This window comes from Nuphar pumila, chromosome 7 (genome assembly GCF_984573655.1).
Source record: "Nuphar pumila chromosome 7, dmNupPumi1.hap1.1, whole genome shotgun sequence".
Taxonomy (NCBI): Eukaryota; Viridiplantae; Streptophyta; class Magnoliopsida; order Nymphaeales; family Nymphaeaceae; genus Nuphar; species Nuphar pumila.
The window spans coordinates 32,273,856-32,293,575 of record NC_143255.1 but is presented as its reverse complement, the minus strand read 5'-3'; the positions used below and the strand labels follow the sequence as shown (position 1 = coordinate 32,293,575).

At 44.0% G+C, this 19,720-nt stretch overlaps 1 protein-coding gene across 2 annotated transcripts in view; it reads right to left on the bottom strand.

Annotated features, from left to right (window-relative positions):
* Positions 1-19,720, bottom strand: part of LOC149831798 (brefeldin A-inhibited guanine nucleotide-exchange protein 5-like) — a 54,513-nt gene that overhangs the window by 3,383 nt on the left and 31,410 nt on the right. For both annotated transcript variants that reach the window (XM_090014145.1, XM_090014146.1), the window contains one exon: positions 14,732-14,848. In XM_090014145.1, the coding sequence (XP_089870271.1) occupies positions 14,732-14,848 (117 nt within the window). The remainder of the gene's footprint in view (positions 1-14,731; positions 14,849-19,720) is intronic.

The window sequence follows — 19,720 nt, the reverse complement described above, 5'->3', positions numbered from 1 at the left end:
GCAAAGAGTCATACTGCAAGTTTTCTTCTTTTTTTTTTGTTTAATTGGACCCTGTAGATATGTTTATCATCGCTTGTTTCACAAGAAAACATTCTCTGGATCTCATTCCTTCAGCCTATAAGTTAACTGATTTTAGACCTAGTTAAGAACATATCTAAACATCAAAATGTTCTAATCTAATGTGTCTGTTTTACTAAATGAACTATAAAGATCACATATACATGCAATAAAGGGTCAAAAAACTAACAGGCCTCCCCGTGTAGTTGTCATAGCACCTCACTGTCACGAGGATTGATGTTCTATTTGCCATGAATCAAGTGTCTCAGTTTATGCACAAACCAAGGAAAGTAGATAGGAAAGCTGCTAAAAGAAGTTCAAGGCACTTGAAGGGAACACTAGGGGCCCATTTGTTTTCACTGAGCTGGCATCCCTTTCCCACCATGAATGAAACAAACATCAATTTATCATAGTGGAAAAGTGATACAAGCGAGCCCCCAGTTTTTTCCACCACCCATTTCATGTGCAAATCCTTTCATACCTACCCCCATATGAAAGCATTCTCATGGGAAAACAGAGATGGCATGATCTTTCAGAAATCCATGCCCTTTCCCATGAAAGACCCTTCCCTTCCATGGAAAATGAAACAATCGAGCCCTTGGTGACAGATGATGTATAACAAAATGCCACCAGATGAACATTTGTTAACAGTGATGGCCATTTTCAATGATGTGAGCCAGTGATTCCAATGAAAGGATATCATTTCAGGCTATTGATTGATGAAGCACTAAAGCATAATACGTCTGTGACAACAGTAACTGGTTAAGTCACATGGAAATAGTAAAAAGAACATGCTAAACATGATCCAACGGACAGATTTTTCTTTTGAAGCTTAGATCTATGTAAATCGAGAGTGTAACACTATAAGTTATGGCAGCACAATAGAAGAACTTTCCTGGCTGGGTAGGTGTACCCAGATTATATATATATATATATATATATATATATATATATATATATATATATATATATAGAGAGAGAGAGAGAGAGAGAGAGAAAGTGGTAGCTGTTCAAAAGTTAGGTGCGAAATGATACATGCTAAATTGGTTTTTCTGCCCTTCGGTGTTTTTTTTTTGCAGTTCTGACCCCATAAATGTCTCAGGCATACTTGATTTACGAGGAATCCACACCTGGATCATGTGTTTTCGATGAAAAAATGATATTTGCAGCCTGAAAAAAATACAAAGATTTCGGACCGTTGATTTTTTTAACCTTATAAAAACCCACCCATGTGTCTGGAATCAAACACTTCAAGAGCTGAACCCTATAAAATCAAATACATAGATCACATCTGTAAGGTCAGAATTTAAAAATAAAATTAAAAAAAGGCTGAAAACCCCATTTAGCATGTTCATTTAGCACCTAACATGTGAGCAGCTCTCTCTCTCTCTCTCTCTCTCTCTCTCTCTCCATATATATATATATATATATATATATATATATATATATATATATATATATATATATATATATATATACACACACACACACGAAATCATGATTTTTAGAGGGTACTCACAGGCCCTAACAAAAAAAGGGGTAGGACCATCCTCATTCTCATATAGTGGGGAGCATAGTCACCTGCATCGTTAAAGGTAATTTCTCAGAGAGATTTTCAAAAATTGATAAATCTCGAGAATATCTAGGGAGTTTAAAAAATTGAAAAAAATATAAATAACAACAAAAAAGCTAAAAAATAATAAGTTCGGCATTATTTTTCTTCCAAAAATATAAAGAAACATGTTTTAAAGGTTTTAAAATATAAAAAAAAAACAAAACAATTGGAAATGCCAACTTAATATAAATAGAGTTTTTCACAAAAATGTTATGATATTATCACGATATTCTGTCCTATGGCGATATTTTAAAAATATCGCGAGATATTACCTTCAATATCGGCTACCTTAAAATATCGGTAATTTTCAAAATATCACCGATATCGGTGACAGCGATGGGGAGTAGGTGCCTATGTAACGCCCCAAAATTTCAAATTTGCAAACCTTTCAGAAAACAGGCAAGAGACTAAAAAAAATCTATTTCCTTTCAGAGTTTGTTTATGAAATCAACGGAAGACTATTCTTTTGTTAAATTCAGAAAGACAAACTGACAACTTTGGGCACGTTAACTAAAAGAACCAAAACTCACAATCCATGTTACTTACAAAACACTTGGAAAAGCCACTTTCAATTAAAGAAGTTTCCAAATAGTACAACATTCGGATATCCAAAGGAAAATTCGTGACAAAACCCAAAAACGTCTATGACGCGAGCTAAGAGCAGGAAAAGAAAATCTTGAAGTCATCTTGTCGTCGCCCGTGGTGTACCTAATCATCACATGTACCCATAAAATGGGATAGTTTCGCAAAAAACCAATAGGTGCACAAGAGAAACTATAGAAAACTGAATTAAGAGCATTTAATTCAGCATGCTAAGCAATTTAAAACAAATATACAGTTAAACAGGTAAGCCGTGCAAAGCAGGTAAGCAGTGCAACTGTCAAAACGCAGCATGACGATTCATTTGATCGTAAGCTGTGATCTACCACGCAACAAGCAAGTCTCATGACCCATCAACCAGTGTGAACAGACTTTATGTTTCGATATTACTGACCTGCAGGTACGTGCAGACAAATCGTAGAAACAACTGAGACTAGTTCGGGCGTCTATTATTTTATGTATTTTCAATAACCCGAATATCTAGTTTAGTGTGCTCCTAAAAAGACGACTTTAGCTGAGAGAGGATTCTCTAAAGGTAGGTACTTGGCAACGGATGCATCCAACTTCTGCAAAAGTCCATGGGATCTACCACCTAGGATAATGTCTGGTAGTCCCTTCTCCTAACTCCAATGACTGGGGAGGCCGGATCTTTGCCCGTGGGGTGGTTATTAACAACCTGTCCATTGGAGTATGTACCGCTCTGTCCTCTCCATTGACAAACTACAAGAAGCGAATGAGTGTGTCAGGGGTAAATTAACTGACGACTCATTCTATATGCTCTGGTCTTTTGACCAAATGAGCATCTTACTTGTGAAAGCGATCTCATTTTTATTGTTTACAGCATTGTCATTTATCATTGTTCGAGGTCGCACGACCGTCTCATCCGATCATCGCAGTACTAGCGTGTAGTGCACGACTACAAGTACTCTATGACGAAAGGGATATAGTTCCTCAATAAGAGCCTCAAAAAAAGTGTTTCACAAAGATGTAATGTTTCTCAAACTTTACTTTTTGACATTATTTATCTTTTGAAACAACCAACAACTTGTGCCAACATTTGGCATGCGATTTTCTAGAATCTCATCCGCTATTATGGTATATACATGTCTCGCATGACTCGATACCGGACTCGATGAACGGGATACGGGTTTCTCAACAGAACCTCCGCTAAGAAGTTCGCTCAAGCCTCAATTCGAGGTTACCCGAAATATGTCGAATAGACGAACAGAACCTGCCAATCACATCCTTCCAAATACTTCGATTTGGGCAGCCTTTGATGCTTTTGCGCAGCTCCCTAAATTCTCAAATCTACTTTGCAGGACTGCTCACTCGAAAAGTCAGGATCCCTGCTAGGTATCCCTCTCTTTAGACGAGGATGTATCGTTAAGCTCCCGACTCAACTCTTGTCGCAAGAGAGAGAGTCGTAAATGCACCTTGCATCCTCCACGAGGATGCCTTTATAGCACATGCAATGAGCGAAAACCTGAGCATCATCTACAATGGCAAGGCAGTAACGAAACATTTGCAAAAGCAGGAGCCTAGGCGCAAAGCACGACGGCAAAGTAAAGACATGACAGAAAGTAAAGGACAAGGATCGTGAAACTGCATCCTTGAGTTAAATGCATACTCGTATAAATATATATATATATAATTGTCCTTTTCAGTTAATTGAACTCAATTTAATTGTCCAAGTCCTCCGTGCAATCTTCCCCTACCTTGGAGAGTTGCGAGCTTATTGGTGTCTGCGGGTATAAGCGATGGACGGCTCGGGTCGCGGGGCGCTACCGAGATCCGTCGTATAAGCTGCAAAAGCGAGACGTCAACATGTTATCTCAATCAGAAAGGTAGAGACGACAAGGGCGTTACCGCTGTCCTGACGTGACAGAAGCACAGGCAGGGGCATCGTGCCCCTGCGAACCTGCTGAACGCAAAAGAAGCAGGGGTTGCGAGCCCCTGCTGACCTACTGTCAGCAAACAACGACGAGGCAGGAGGTTGCACCCTTACCTGTCAACGGTTCAGGCAGAGGCAGGGGTTGTGCCCCTGCCTTCTGAAAAATCGGACAGAGGCAAGAGTTGCGCCCCTGCCTTCCAAAAATGAGAGTAGGCAGGGGTTGTGCCCCTGCCTGACAAGGTGGAAGAGAGGTAGGGGTAATGCCCCGGCCTAACAAAAATAAAGGAGGCAAGGGGCTTCACCCATGCCTGTTGATGGAGCAAGGAGGCAGGGGCGAGGCCCCTACCCATCGATCAAAAAAGGGGGAGGCAAGGGACTTCACCCTTGCCTATTAGAAGGAGAAGGCGCAGGAAGGAGGCTCGGCCCCTCCCCCATCAAACTGAGGGTGCAGGGAGTGGCTCGGCCCCTCCCCTGTAAAACGAGTGCACAGGGAGGGGCTTGGCCCCATCCCTGCCAAAGGGTACGCAAGGAAGAGGCTCAGCCCCTCCCTTGCATAAGGGGGGTACAGGGAGGGGGCTCCGCCCCTTCCTTGTCGCAGGAAGGTGCAGGGAGGGTCGCGGCCCCTCCCCTGAACAACGAGGGTGCAGTGAGGGGCTTAACCCCTCCCCTGCCGTCAAAGGGAGCAGGGAGGAGGTTGGGCCCCTCCCCTGCTAAAGGTGGTGCAGGGAGGGGGGTTTGACCCCTCCCTTGGCCGTAGGGAGCACAGGGAGGGCTTGGCCCCTCCCCTACCGGAAGGAGACGCAAGGAGGGGGATCGACCCCTTCCCTGCCTACAGAGGGCATCGGGAGGGAGCTCGGCCCTCCCTCGCTAAAAAGAGTCGCAGTGAGGTGGCTCTGCCCCTCCCCTACGATTTAGGGTAGCAGGGAGGCGGCTCAGCCCCCCTGCCTACGCAACAGAGAGGTGAGGGAGAGAAAACAGGAGGAGAGGAGGAGGCACGTACCTGGAGGTTGCTGGCGGCATTGGCAGACGAGCGAGAGAGAAACAGAGAGGGGAAAGAGGCGGTGGTGAGGTTGCCGATGCGAGGTCTCCGACGAGCAAACACGAGAGAGAGAGAGAGCAGAGAGAGAGAACAGAAGAGCAGAGGGGAAGGAGGTTTTGAGAAACCTCCCCCCTTTGCCTCGCTGCCTTTAATAGGTAGAGAGAGAGGCGGTGGCCTTTGGTCGGGTCCGAGTCCGGATCTGACCCGAATCCAAGCTTTTTTTTAGGTTTTTACATCCTACCCTCCTTAACATAATTTCGCCCGCGAAATTTTTATTGCATTCATTGGACAAAATACAAGTCAGGGTATTTTTTCCTGATATCTGACTCAGACTCTCATGTACATTCATTTATTTCATGGTGTTGCCAACGTACTTTTACAAGAGAAATCGTTTTTTATCTGAGCACTTAGTCTCGACGATCAACGATTGTCACAGGTCCTTCCACGAACGTCAAATCTTTTTGGATGTCCACATCATCGTAATGAATGATGTGCGATGGGTCGTGAACTTATCTTCTCAACATAGATACGTGAAAGACGTTGTGGATCTGAGCATACTGAGGAGGCAGCACAACACGGTAAGTCACCCCACCGATCTGATCCAGGATCTCAAATGGTCAGACGAATCGGGGACTCAGCTTTCCCTTCTTCCCGAACCGGAAAACGCTCTTTGTAGGAGATACTTTAACAAAAACCATATCTCCCATTGAGAAAACGAGCTCTCGACGTCGACGATCAGCGTAACAATTCTATCAGCTTTGCCCGAAACGCAGATGTTCCCTGATCATCTGTACTTGCTGAGTATAGTCCTGTAGCACTATTGGTGAATCATGCGTCCGCTCACCAACCTCGTCCCAGTAAACAGGTGATCGACAAGGCTTCCCGTACAAGGCTTCGTACGGGGTCATTCTGATGCTAGCATGATAATTATTATTGTATGCGAATTCTGCCAATCCGGTATGAGAGTTCCATTCTCTCTTCCAGTCCATCATGCAAACTCACAGCATGTCCTTCAAAGTCTGAATCGTACGTTCAGATTGTCTGTTTGTCTGAAGGTGAAAAGCAATGTTGAAATTCAGTTTCGTGCCTAAGGCCAAATGCAGCTGCCCCCAAAACCTCGAGGTGAACCTTGAGTCACGATCGGAGATGATTGACACAGGAACACCGTACAATCTCATAATCTCCCAGACATAGAGGTCCGCCAAGCTGCCCAGAAACTGACGGAGGCGAAAAGGGAGGAAATGCGCCGATTTAGTGAGTCGATCCACGATCACCCAAATCGCATCGTGTTTCCTCCGCGTCCTCGGCAAACCAACGATGAAGTCCATTGTGATAATCTCCCACTTCTATTGTGGAATCGCCATCTCCTGCATCACTTCGCTTGGTCGCTGGTGCTCGATCTTTAATCTATTGGCAAGTCAAACATTTTGAGGCGTACTCGGCTACGTCTCGCTTTATTCCGCTCCACCAATATCTGCGCTGCAAGTCGTTGAACATCTTCGTGCCACCAGGGTGAATCGTGTACTTGGACTTGTGTGCTTCTATGAGAATCTCTTCTCTCAAATTATGATCTTCTGGTACCCAAAGGCGATCCTTAAGACATACACTTCCTTCCTCACTCAGACGGAAGGGGGTATCGGTACGCTGCACTAGAGCCTTCAGTTTTTTATACTGCACATCAATCTTTTGTTTGACAAAGATCTTGGACAATAGCTCAGGTTGAGCTACCATGCTGGAAAGACTGATCGAATTTTGAGTGACCGCAAACGATTCCCACAATACCAAATCCTCGATCAGTTTCCACCCAACAAATAACAAGCTAATAGAAACGCCGGGAGGCTTGCGGCTCACGTCGTCGGTCACGACGTTCGCCTTTCCTGGGTGATAGAACAGGGTGAAGTCGTAATCCTTGAGGAATTTCAGCCAACGTCGTTGCCTCATATTTAGCTCTTTTTGCGAGAACAAGTATTTTAGGCTTTTGTGATCTGTAAAAGCCTCGAACCGCTCCCCGTACAAATAGTGTCGCCATATCGTCAATGTGAAAACCACCGCTGCTAACTCCAAATCATGAGTCGGATAATTCTTCTCATAAATTTTAAGTTTGCGCGATGCATAGGCGATCACTCTATCGTTCTGCATTAGGACGCAACCCAAGCCTGTCCCGGAAGCGTCGGTATAAATCACGAAGCCGCCTTGATCCGAAGGTAAGACCAGAATAAGAGCAATCGTAAGACGTTCCTTCAACATCTGAAAACTGTTTTTGCACTTGCCGTCCCACACGAACTTGGTTTCTTTCTTTAAGAGCTTCTTCATGGGTAGAGAGATCTTAGAAAAGTCCTGGATAAATCTCCGGTAATACCCAGCTAATCCAAGAAAAGTCCTGATGTCACGAACATTCCTAGTCTGTTGCCAACTCAGTACAGCCTCCATCTTCGCCGAATCCACAGACACTCCTTCCTTGGAGATGACATGACCCAAAAACATGATCTCCTCAAGCCAAAACTCGCACTTAGAGTAGTTAGCGAACAGACGCTCCTTTCGCAAGGTTTCGAGAATAACTCTCAAGTGCTCACGATGTTGCTCTCAGTTGTCTGAATACACTAGGATGTCGTCGATGAACACGATCACGAAGGTATCCAAGAAGGGTTTGAACACTCTGTTCATGAGGTCCATGAAGGTTACAAGAGCGTTAGTGAGTCCAAAGGGCATGACCGTAAATTCATAATGCGTGTATCTGCTCCGTAAGGTCATCTTGGAGATATCATCTCCCTTAATTCTGAGCTGATGGTACCCAGATCTAAGGTTGATCTTTGAAAAGATCTTGGCCCTCTGCAACTGGTCGAACAGATCCTCGATGCGTGGCAACGGGTACTTATTCTTCATTGTTGTCTGGTTGAGCATCTGATAGTCGATGCGCAACCGCAATGATCCGTCCTTTTTCACGAACAAGACAAAAGCTCCCCAGGGCGAGACGCTAGGACGAATGAATCCTTGATCCATCAACTCCTGCAACTGTTTCTTGAGCTCTGCTGACGCCATCCGATATGGAGCCTTTGCAATTGGTGCAGTACCCGGCAACAACTCGATGCTAAACTGCACCTCACGAGGCGGAGAAAGTCCTGACAGCTCCTCTGGGAAGACGCCTGAAAAATCTCGAACCACCTTCAAGTCTCCAATCGGGACTCGCATCGGCTCGGACTGGATGACACTGACGAAGAAGCAGTGCATCCCTTCCTCAGGTAGTTATGCGCCTTTAGCGACGAAATCAACTTGCTCGCCCGAACGGGTTTCACGATCTTGAATTCCACCTTGCGCATTCCTAGTGGAGATACGACAATCCTGCTATCTTGGCAGAAGATCTTTGCATGATACTTGTGCAGCCAATCCATGCCTAAGATGACGTCAAATTTCGTTATATCTAGCAGGATAGCACAAGCCGAAAAATGTCGATCTGCCAAGACTACGTTCAACTCTGGTACATAGGCCGCACAAATTGTGTTTTTCTCAATCGGGTTATACACTTCAAGGGTATCATGCAAGGGTTTTACAGGTATGTGCAAAAACTCTGCAAAATTTACCGAAATAAAAGAGTGTGTGGCACCACAATCAAAAAGCACAAAGGTCGTTTGGTTAGCGACAAAAAGGGTACCTTACACTAGGTTGCCCTTGGTCAACTGCTCGACCTTGGCGGTGTAGACGTGTCCTGACGCCTTCTTCTGACCGCTCGACTGCGGTTGCGGCGACTGATGCTGCTGTTGCGGTGGCTGAGGGAGCAGAGGTGCTCCGGTGTTCTGCCTGAGGTCATCAGCCGCCTTTTTGCGATATCCGCGGAGGTAGTGGCCCATCTTGCCACAGTACAGGCATCTACCTGTCTCGAGCAGGCACGCCTGCCCAATGTGAGATCGTCGACATCTGGGGCATACATTGCCAGCCTGCTGCCCGACTGGAGGGTTGCCCTGAGGCCGCTGACGCTTCGAAGGAGGAAACTGTTTCTTTCCTCCTTCGATCTTTATGGGAAAGAACGACCGTTTGCCTGGGCCGTCGGATGGTGTCTTCGGCTCACCACCCACAGCGAGTGGCTTCCTGCTCTGTGTACTCTTAGAGTGCTCCCAGGCTTCACTCAGGAGGGTGGCGGCAGCAACTGCCGCAGAGAAGGTCGAGGGCATACTAGTTAGGACCCGATACATGAGTCCCTCCTTCAGCCCCCGAATAAACTTTCATGCTCGCTCGCGATCATCCGCGAACAGGTTGGGGCAGTAGGGTTCTAAACTCTGGAATTTGGAGATGTAATCCGTCAAACTCGAATTGCCTTGGTTGAGCTCTAAGAACTCCACCTTCTTCTTCTCCCTCGCATGAGGAGGGAAGTAGTTCTCCAAGAAAGCTTTTCTGAATGCTTCCCAAGGAATTGGTGAAATTCCCAGAAACTGCACACCCCGAGCCATGTCCCACCAGCTGCGGGCATTGTCCTTCTGCCTGAAGGTCATGTATAGCGTCTTCTTGTCGTCGGGGACTGACAAGACCTCAAACACATGTTCCACCTCCTTCACCCGGTTCTCGGTCATATCTGGGTCAGGCTTACCGGCGAAAGTCGGGGGGTCAAGCTTCAAAATTTTCTTATACGTCACTGCGGTATGCCGGCTCGGTTCCGAAAAGGGCGCTTGATCCCTTTGGGAACGAACCTGGTCTCGCATAGCCTCTGCCAGGGTACTTAGGGAATCCATCACGAAACCCCGCTATTCTGACCATTCGTCAGCAGAATCTTCATTCGAGTTCCTTACCATCCTTGAAGTAGCCAAAGGATACCAAAGATCAGAAATTTCAGGAAGCTCGAGATAGAAGCCAAAAACATATGTATTATTCATGCGTAACATGAGTAGTTTACAAAAACCCAGCAATGCTGGTACATAAGCAGAACGTGTCAAGCCACTTAGCTTAACAATGCAAAATACAGCTACAAAACAAGAGAAATTGTATACTCACAGCGCGATGCGAATGCTCAATGGTCAAGAATTCTTACTTCCCTTAGCTCTGATACCAATCTGTAACGCCACAAAATTTCAAACTTGCACACCTTTCAGAAAACAGGCAAGAAACTAGAAAAAATCTCTTTCCTTTCAGAGTTTGTTTATGAAATCAACGGAAGACGATTCTTTTGTTAAATTCAGAAAGGCAAGCTGACAACTTTGGACACGTTAGCTAAAAGAACCAAAACTCACAATCCATGTTACTTCCAAAACACTTGGAAAAGCCACTTTCATTTAAAGAAGTTTCCAAATACTACAAAATTCGGATATCCAAAGGAAATCCCATGACAAAACCCAAAAACGTCTAGGACGCGAGCTAAGAGCAGGAAAAGAAAATCTTGAAGCCATCTTGCCATCGCGTCATCGTCTGTAGTGTACCTAATCATCACATGTACCCATAGAATGGGTTAGTTTCGCGAAAAACTAGTAGGTGCACAAGAGAGACTACAGAAAACTGAATTAAGAGCATTTAATTCAGCATGCTAAGCAGTTTAAAACAGATATGCAGTTAAACAGGTAAGTTGTTCAAAACAGGTAAGCAATTCAAAGCAGGTAAGCAGTGCAACTGTCAAAACGAAGCATGACGATTCATTTGATCGTAAGTTGTGAACTACCATGCAACAAGCAAATCTCATGACCCATCAACCAGTGTGAACAGACTTTATGTTTCGATATTACTGGCCTGCGGGTACGCACAGACAAATCTTAAAAACAACTGAGACTAGTTCGGGCGTCTGTTATTCTATGTATTTTCAATAACCCGAATAGCTAGTTGAGTCCGCTCCTAAAGGGACGACTTTAGCCGAGAAAGGATTTCCCAAAAGCAGGTACTTGGCAATGGATGCACCCAACTTCTGCAGAAGTCCATGGGATATATCACCTACGATAATGTCTGGTAGTCCCTTCTCCTAACACCAATGACTGGGGAGGCCGGATCTTTGCCCGTGGGGTGGTTATTAACAACCTGTCCATTGGAGTGTGTACCGCTCTGTCCTCTCCCTTGACAGACTACAAGAAGCGAATGAGTGCGTCAGAGGTAAATTAACTGACGACTTATTCTATATGTGCTAGTCTTTTGACAAAATAAGCATCTTACCTGTGAAAGCGATCTCATTTTTATGTGTTAACAGCATTGTGCATTTAGCACTGTTCGAGGTCACACGACTGTCTCATCTGATCATCGCAGTACTAGCGTGTAGTGCACGACTACAAGTACTCTATGATGAAAGGGGTATAATTCCTCAATAGGAGCCTCAACAAAAGTGTTTCACAAAGATGTAATGTTTCTCAAACTTTACTTTTGACATTATTTATCTTTTGAAACAGCCAACAGCTTTGCCAACATTTGGCATGCAATTTTCTAGAATCTCATCCGCTATCGTGGTATCTACATACCTCGCATGACTCGATACCGGCCTCGATGAACGGGATACGGGTTTCTCAACATAACCTCCGCTAAGAAGTTCGCTCAAGCCCCAATTCGAGGTTACCCAAAATATGTCAAATAGACGAACAGAACCAGCCACTCACATCATTCTAAATACTTCGATTTGGGCAGTCTTTGATGCTTTTGCGCAGCTCCCTAAATTCTCAAGTCTACTTTCCAGGACTGGTCACTCGAAAAGCCAGGATCCCTGTTAGGGATCCCTCTCCTTAGACGAGGATGTATCGTTAAGCTCCCAACTCAACTCTTGTCGCAAGAGGCAGAGTGGTAAATGCCACTTGCATCCTCCACGAGGATGCCTTTATAGCACATGCAACGAGTGAAAACTTGAGCGTCATCTGCAATGGGAAAGCAGTAACGAAACATTTGCAAAAGCAAGAGCCTGGGCGCAAAGCGCGATGGCAAAGTAAAGAAATGACAGAAAGTAAAAGACAAGGATCGTGAAACTGCATTCTTGAGTTAAATGTGTACTCGTATAAATATATATATGCATATATATTTATTTAATTGTCCTTTTTAGTTAATTGAACTCAATTCAGTTGTCCAAGTCCTCCGTGTAATCTTCCCCTACCTTGGGGAGTTGTGAGTTTGTTGGCGTCTGCGGGTGTAAGCGATGGACGGCTCGGGTCGCGGGGCGCGAGCGGAATCCGTCGTGCGAGATGCAAAAGCAAGACATCAACATGCTAGATCAATCAGAAAGGTAGAGACGACAGGGGCGTTGTCGTTGTCCTGACGTGAAAGAAGCAGAGACAGGGGCATCGTCCCGCTGCGAACCTGCTGAACGCGAAAGAAGCAGGGGCAGGGGCCGCGAGCCCCTGCTGACCTGCTGTCAACAAACAATGGGGAGGCAGGGGGTTACACCCCTGCCTGTCGACGGTTCAGACAAAGGCAGAGGTTGCGCCCCTGCCTTCCGAAAAATCGGACATAGGCAGGAGTTGCGCCCCTTCCTTCCGAAAATGAGAGTAGGCAGGGGTTTTGCCCCTGCTTGACAAGGTGGAAGAGAGGCAGGGGTAACACCCCTGCCTAACAAAAACAATGGAGGCAGGGGGCCTCACCCCTGCTTGCCGAAGGAGCAAGGAGCAGGGGCGAGGCCCCTGCCCGTCGATCAAAAAAGGGGGAGGCAAGGGGCTTCACCCTTGCCTGCTGAAATTAGCGGAGGCAGGGGCGACGCCCTGCCTACTAGAAGGAGAAGGCGCAGGGAGGGGGCTCGGCCCCTCCCCCGCCAAACTGAGGGTGCAGGGAGGGGCTCGGCCCCTCTCCTGTAAAATGAGTGCACAGAGAGGGGCTCGGCCCCATTCCTGCCAAAGGGTACGCAGGGAAGGGGCTCAGCCCCTCCCTTGCATACAGAGGGGTACAGGGAGGGGGCCTTTGCCCCTTCCCTTGTCGTTGGAAGGTGCAAGGAGGGTCGCAGCCCCTCCCCTGAACAATGAGGGTGCAAGGAAGGGCTCGACCCCTTCCCTGCCGTTAAAGGGAGCAGGGAGGAGGTTGGGCCCCTCCCCTGCTAAAGGTGGTGCAGGGAGGGAGGTTCGACCCCTCCCTTTGCCGTAGGGATCACAGGGAGGGCTCGACCCCTCCCCTACCGGAAGGAGACGCAGGGAGGGGGCTCGACCCCTCTCCTGCCTGTGAGAGAGAGAAAACAGGAGGAGAGGAGGAGGAGGAGACACGTACCCGGAGGTCGCTGGTGGCATTGGCAGACGAGCGAGAGAGAAACAGAGAGGGGAAAGAGGCGGTGGTGAGGTTGCCGGCACGAGGTATCCGGCAAGCAGACACGAGAGGGGGTCGGGAGGAGAGAGAGAGAGAGAGAGAACGGAAGAGCAGAGAGGAAGGAGGTTTCAAGAAACCTCCCCCCTTTGCCTCGCTGCCTTTAGTAGGCAGAGAGAGGGGGTGGCCTCGGGTCGGGTCCGGATCCGACCCGAATCGAATCCAAGCCTTTTTTTTTTAGGTTTTTACAACCTACCAAAGAAGTCAACTGCAAAACGGGGGCTTTTAGGGTGTTTTATGCAAATCTGACCATGCAGATGCGTTTGGTATGGTCAATTTGCTAAAAACAACACTTGGAACATGTTTTTTCAAGAAAAAGTGTGAATTTTTCAGCTTGAATATTTATGAAAATTGCAAGCCATCGAGTTTTAAACCTTATAAAAACCTACCCACGTATCTGAATTGGGTGATCCAAAAGTCTATTCCTATAAAATAAAATCAAGCATGTAGAGCACATCTATACAATCAGATTTGAGAAGAACATGGAGAAAAATCCCTCCAGAAGCCCTGTAGGCTAACACATCTGCATGATCAGATTTGAGAAAAACAAGAAACAAAACCTTCGGAAGCCCGGTAGGCACGGACCAGAGTAGGCAGCTAATATATATCCAATTTGTTTTCTACTAAAAAATGCATGAAGATCATACCTCTAGGGTTTAACTGACAAAAACCCAGGTATAGATGTGGCTCACAGGTTATGACCCAGAATGTATAGTCCACAAATTGTATCATCTGTTGCATATGGAGGACCATTTCACTAGCAACCCATGAACCAGTACAACTTTTGGCTCAAAAACAGACAACCATGTCACAGTCATCAAATGATCTATGCCTACGTTGGAGATACTGCAACCAAATCGGGGGGGGGGGGGGGGGGGGCTTTAGACAATATGAGTCCTGGCCCTGTCTTGTTAGGTCAGCTTTGGGTGGAACTTAGGAAACATGTCTCCAAATACCCTATTAGCAATACCAACGCCTCATTGTTTGAATTTAGCACCTGAGGCAAGATCAGTAACCTCAAACCTAAATGGGATTCTCCAAGAAAGCATCCACACAAAGCTGCAGCAGTTTGCATTCTTCTCTGACATGTATTCACGTTACCATGGTCTTAGACTCTTAGCCAACTTTAGAATGTTTGAAATAGAAAAATTCTGCCAAAAGATTTTGAAAAGGCAGCTGCCACAATATTACAGTCAGCAAGCAACAAAGACGAAGAAGAACTATTGGTTTCAAAATTTCTTCTAAACGTAGCCATACTGGACCTGTGCTTTATAAATAAGGGAAAAGTAAATGTGCTTACCTGTATACTGTCAATGGCACCTAACAGTAATAGTTGGGTAATGCATTTCCCTCTAATTGCTCCAATAAGAGGACTCTCCTCGCCATCCTTAAGATCGGGCTCAATGGGTTCTTGGACCTGAAACAAATGAAGAACATAATAACATGAGTATAAAGCCAATATCCAAGAGCATAATTTAGCAGGAAAAACAGCTAGAAAATACCTTAACACATTAGGCACATAAAGATGAACAAAAAAAACAGTATTGTTTGATGATGATAGTTTCAGTTGTAAGTAAATGTACTAATTACAATGTAAGTCAATCCGATACAGATCAAGAACTGGGGCCTGTTTTCCTGTGAAGGACTGGAGGAACCACAAGGTTGGTTCCACATTTTCATCACATAGACCCTATACCAAAACAAAAAAAATCCAAAGAAAAATCTACTGGGATAAAAAGCCAACTCTATTTTCAAACTTTTGAATATTTGATTGCCATCATTCCAAACAATACAACCGGTAGAACTGTGCATGCACACGCCATCGAATGGCTTTGTCCATTCTCAAGTCTAGCATAAGTCCCAATGTCATCAATATTGTATTTGTATTGTACAATATGTTACTTTGTATAACAGTATCAGACCTCAAACAGACAAGATACTACATAAAAAAAATCATTGTGTTGCATTATCAGACCGTATCGGCCCGTACCACAGAATGCAAGGGTGTACAGTCGTTTCACATTGTACGAGTCGATTCTCTTTTTTTCTTGCTGTTGCAACACCCGGACATTTTTTAGTGCCCTTTTTAAGCAAAAGAGATTGTTTTCACTTTTCAAACTCGTTTTTCACCTATTCATTTGCATTTTAGGATCAAAGAACCCTGAAAAATTGGGAATTTGCCTAAAACTGAACCCTAAAAGTTTGGTTAAAACTAGAACTACCCATTTCCACCCCTAGGCACCTATTTTTGTGTAAAATTAAAGCCTAGGAGGTTGATTAAAGGTGTTTTGTGCAAGATCTTCCATGATTGAAGCTAGAGGAGGGCTCTACAGTGGAGAACTGAGTAAAATCTTTTTTGGGTGTTTTTGAAGGAGCTTTCATGTATTTTCAACGTTTTGAAGGAATGGTCGCATCAAGAAACCTGTTGTGAGAGCATTATGTTCAGGTTTTTGAAGATAATAGGTTGATTAACCGATGTAAGTACTATGAGGAAAATTTATGGATGCATTTCAAGAGTGAAACATCATTTGGCTATCACAAAGAGAAAATATTGTTGCATGCACTTCTAAAAAATTGCCAGTTGTTGTGAAGTGACAAATGAATGAGCTATTGCAAGACCAAAAACAAAGGAATCGACAGAGACTAGGGGTTGAAATATGCCTCAACTATGAGAAGAGATGCCTTTGAGGAGTTTGGGGAGGCCACCGGCAATTTCAGTGGATCCTTTGAAAATGATATATAGATCGTTTAGCAGCAAAGTGAGAAGGATGCAGCCGTGACCAATAACAAGTGGCACTTTGACTGTAACAGCCCCTGCCAGTAAGGGAAGGGGAGGAGTAAGGGGTTTTGCAAGCACAAGACGATGGTACTGGCACCTATTTCCTGCCTATGGTGGCCATTGGTACTCTACTAAATTCTAAATATATGTTATACCATGGCCCCAAGCAAATGATTAAGCAAGTCCATAGGTGCTATTTAATGATACATGCATGACCTTCAATGCAGCAAATTCACTTCAATTTCAAGCAATGGTTAATGTCATAGCCAATATAGAGGTTGGTTATAACTTATAAGATGCATGTCTATCATGCATTGACAAGAAGGATTCTAAAGTAGCTTGTTTAGAGCGAAGAAGTCGTGTAGTGAGTTTGGAGAGTCTTAAAAGACCACGAGCTGCACCATTATGGCGAATAGATGGCTGGACAAGAAGCTTTAAAATTTGGTATGTTTTTTGTTTCTTCTCCCAAGAGTGAAATATTTTTAAGATATATGACGTCAAACAGGTTGAAGATGGCAAATGAGTTGGTTGATATATTCACTAAGGCAGTGGAAAAGGTTGGATCTTCTAATGTGGTCTGGCTTCTAATATGGTTCAAGATCATTATAAGAGTTTTGCTCGGTGCCCATGTGCAGCAAATTGCACTAATCGCCCGCTTTAAGACATTGAACAAATGGGTGGAATTAATTATGTGATTGAGGCATGCAAGAAGATCACAAAAGTTCTACTATGATCATTTATGGTACCAAACTTGATGAAGAGATCCATCAAGAGCGCCCAATTGATATGGCCTGCACTAACAAGGTTTACTATAAATGTGTTGGTTGTACATAGCCTTGTCATTCATCAAAATGAATTGAAGTGGATGCTTATATCAGGTGAGTGGAGCACTTCAAAGCTTGCAAATAAGCCAATTGGGATTAAGATAGTGGAGATAATATCAACTTTTAAGTTTTAGAAGGGGTGTAATATGTTTTTTAGGATAATTGTGCCACTTATGAAAGTGTTGAGCAAAGTGAACAGCGGTGAGAAGCCAGTTAAGCCCCATTACAAGATAAAGGAACAGATTAGAGACAAATTCAAGGGTAAGAAAATTTATTAAGAGCCAATTAGAATATCATTAATAAGAGATGGATTGAAAATTTTCATCAAGATATTCATGCTTCTACCTACTACTTGAACCCTGCCATCAGATTATACTCCACATGTGCACAGGATAGGGAAGTGAGAAAGAGACAACAACTATGCCTTTCATCCCAAAACAATTGGGGTCGGCGATATGAACCAAAAAAGAAATTCATTTTGGGTCTTCCACATGAATCCTTTTCCTCCAATCATTTCTATCCAATGCCATGTCCTCGGTGAGGTTCAAAGCATTCATATCCTTTCCTATCATCTCCATCCAAGTCTTCTTAGGCCAACCCCGACCTCTTTTAACTAATATATTTTCCCATTTCTCCATCCTTCTGACTGGAGCATCATTAGGCCTTCGCCGAATATGTTCAAACCACCGTAAACGATTCTCTCTCATCTTATTTTCAATGGGTGCAACGCCTACCTTCTTACGTATCTCCTCGTTCCGAATTTTATCTTTTATTGTATTTCCACACATCCATCTAAGCATCTGCATCTCAGCTACACTCATTTTTTGAATACGATGTCTCTTAGCAGCCCAACATTCTGTATCATATAGCAAAGCGGGTCTAATAGTCATCCTATAAAACTTTCCCTTCAACCGCAATGGCATTCTACGATCGCACAGCACTCCAGTTGCACTTTTCCATTTCATCCACCCAACCTTTATCCTATGATTTACATCTCCATCAATTTCTCCATACTTTTGAATGATGGATCCCAAATATTTGAAATAATCATTCACCGGTATTTCTTGCTCACCAAGCTTTACTACACTCCCATCATTACTTCGTTGCTTACTAAACCGACATTCCATATATTCAGTCTTACTCTTACTCAACTTAAAATCTCTAGCTTCCAATGTTTGTCTCCATAATTCTAACTTAGCATTAACCCCAGTTCTAGACTCATCAATCAAAACAATATCATCAGCAAACAACATACACCACGGTACATTTTCTTGAATTGATCTCATAAGCTCATCCATCACTATCGCAAATAGGAAAGGGCTTAAAGCAAATCCTTGATGTAACCCAACCGTTATCGGAAAATTGGTTGTCACCCCTCCACAAGTGCGGACATTGGTTACTACTCCTTCATGCATATCTTTAATTATACTAATGTACTTGAGAGAAACACCTTTCTTCATCATTGTCCACCAGAGAACGTCCTTAGGTACTCTATCGTATGCCTTCTCCAAATCAATAAAAAACATATGCAAATCTTTGTTCCTCTATCTATATCTTTCAATAAGTTGTCTAAGAAGATGTATAGCTTCCATAGTTGATCTTCCAGGCATAAAACCAAATTGATTCTCTGATATCATGACAACCTTCCTCAACCTAGACTCAATCACCCTCTCCCAAAGTTTCATGGTATGACTCATGAGTTTTATACCACGATAGTTTGTGCAATCTTGTATATCACCTTTATTCTTATATAGAGGCACCAAAGTACTCTTCCTCCACTCATTAGGCATCTTATTTGACTGCCAAATCTTGTTAAAAAGATTTGTCAACCATTCTAAACCTTTCTCTCCCAAGCATTTTCAAGCCTCGATAGGTATACCATCCGGACCAACTGCCCTTCTTGATTTCATTTTCTTCAAAGCCTCTGCAATTTCTTTCTTTTGAATCTTGCGCATGAAGTCACGATTTATCTCATGAAAAGGAATGGAGAAGTCTCCAAGATCTTGAGCATGACTTTCATTAAATAGCTTATCAAAATAATCTTTCCATCTCTCTTTAATCTCCTCATCTTTGACTAAAACCCTTTGCGTTTCATCTTTGATACATCTAACCATACCCAAATCCCTCGATTTCCTATCTCTCATCTTTGCAAGCCTATAAATATCCTTCTCGCCCTCTTTGGTATCCAACTTGTCATAAACCTCCTTATATACCTTAGCCCTCGCGTTTCGAACTACTTTTTTAGCTTCCTTCTTTGCTATCATATACTTCTTCAAATTCTCATTATCACGACTCTTACTTAGATTTCTATAACAATCTCTTTTAACCTTAATAGCTAATTTGACATCCTCGTTCCACCATGATGTATCCTTACCTAGCGGTGCACCGCCTTTAGACTCACCCAATACCTCCTTAGCCACCTTTCTCATGCAATCCGCTATCTTATTCCACATTGATTCTGAATCCTCCTCGAGACACCAATCAGCTTCCATAACTACCTGCTCTACAAACATTCCTTGTTTAGCTTCTTTCAGTGCCCACCACTTAATTCTAGGATTTATCCTATGTCTATCCCTTTTGCGGCATTGTCTAATTCTAAGATCTAAAATTAAGACTCTATGTTGTGTAGCTACACTTTCTCCCGGTATAACCTTACAATCGATGCAACAACCCCTATCTCTCTTTC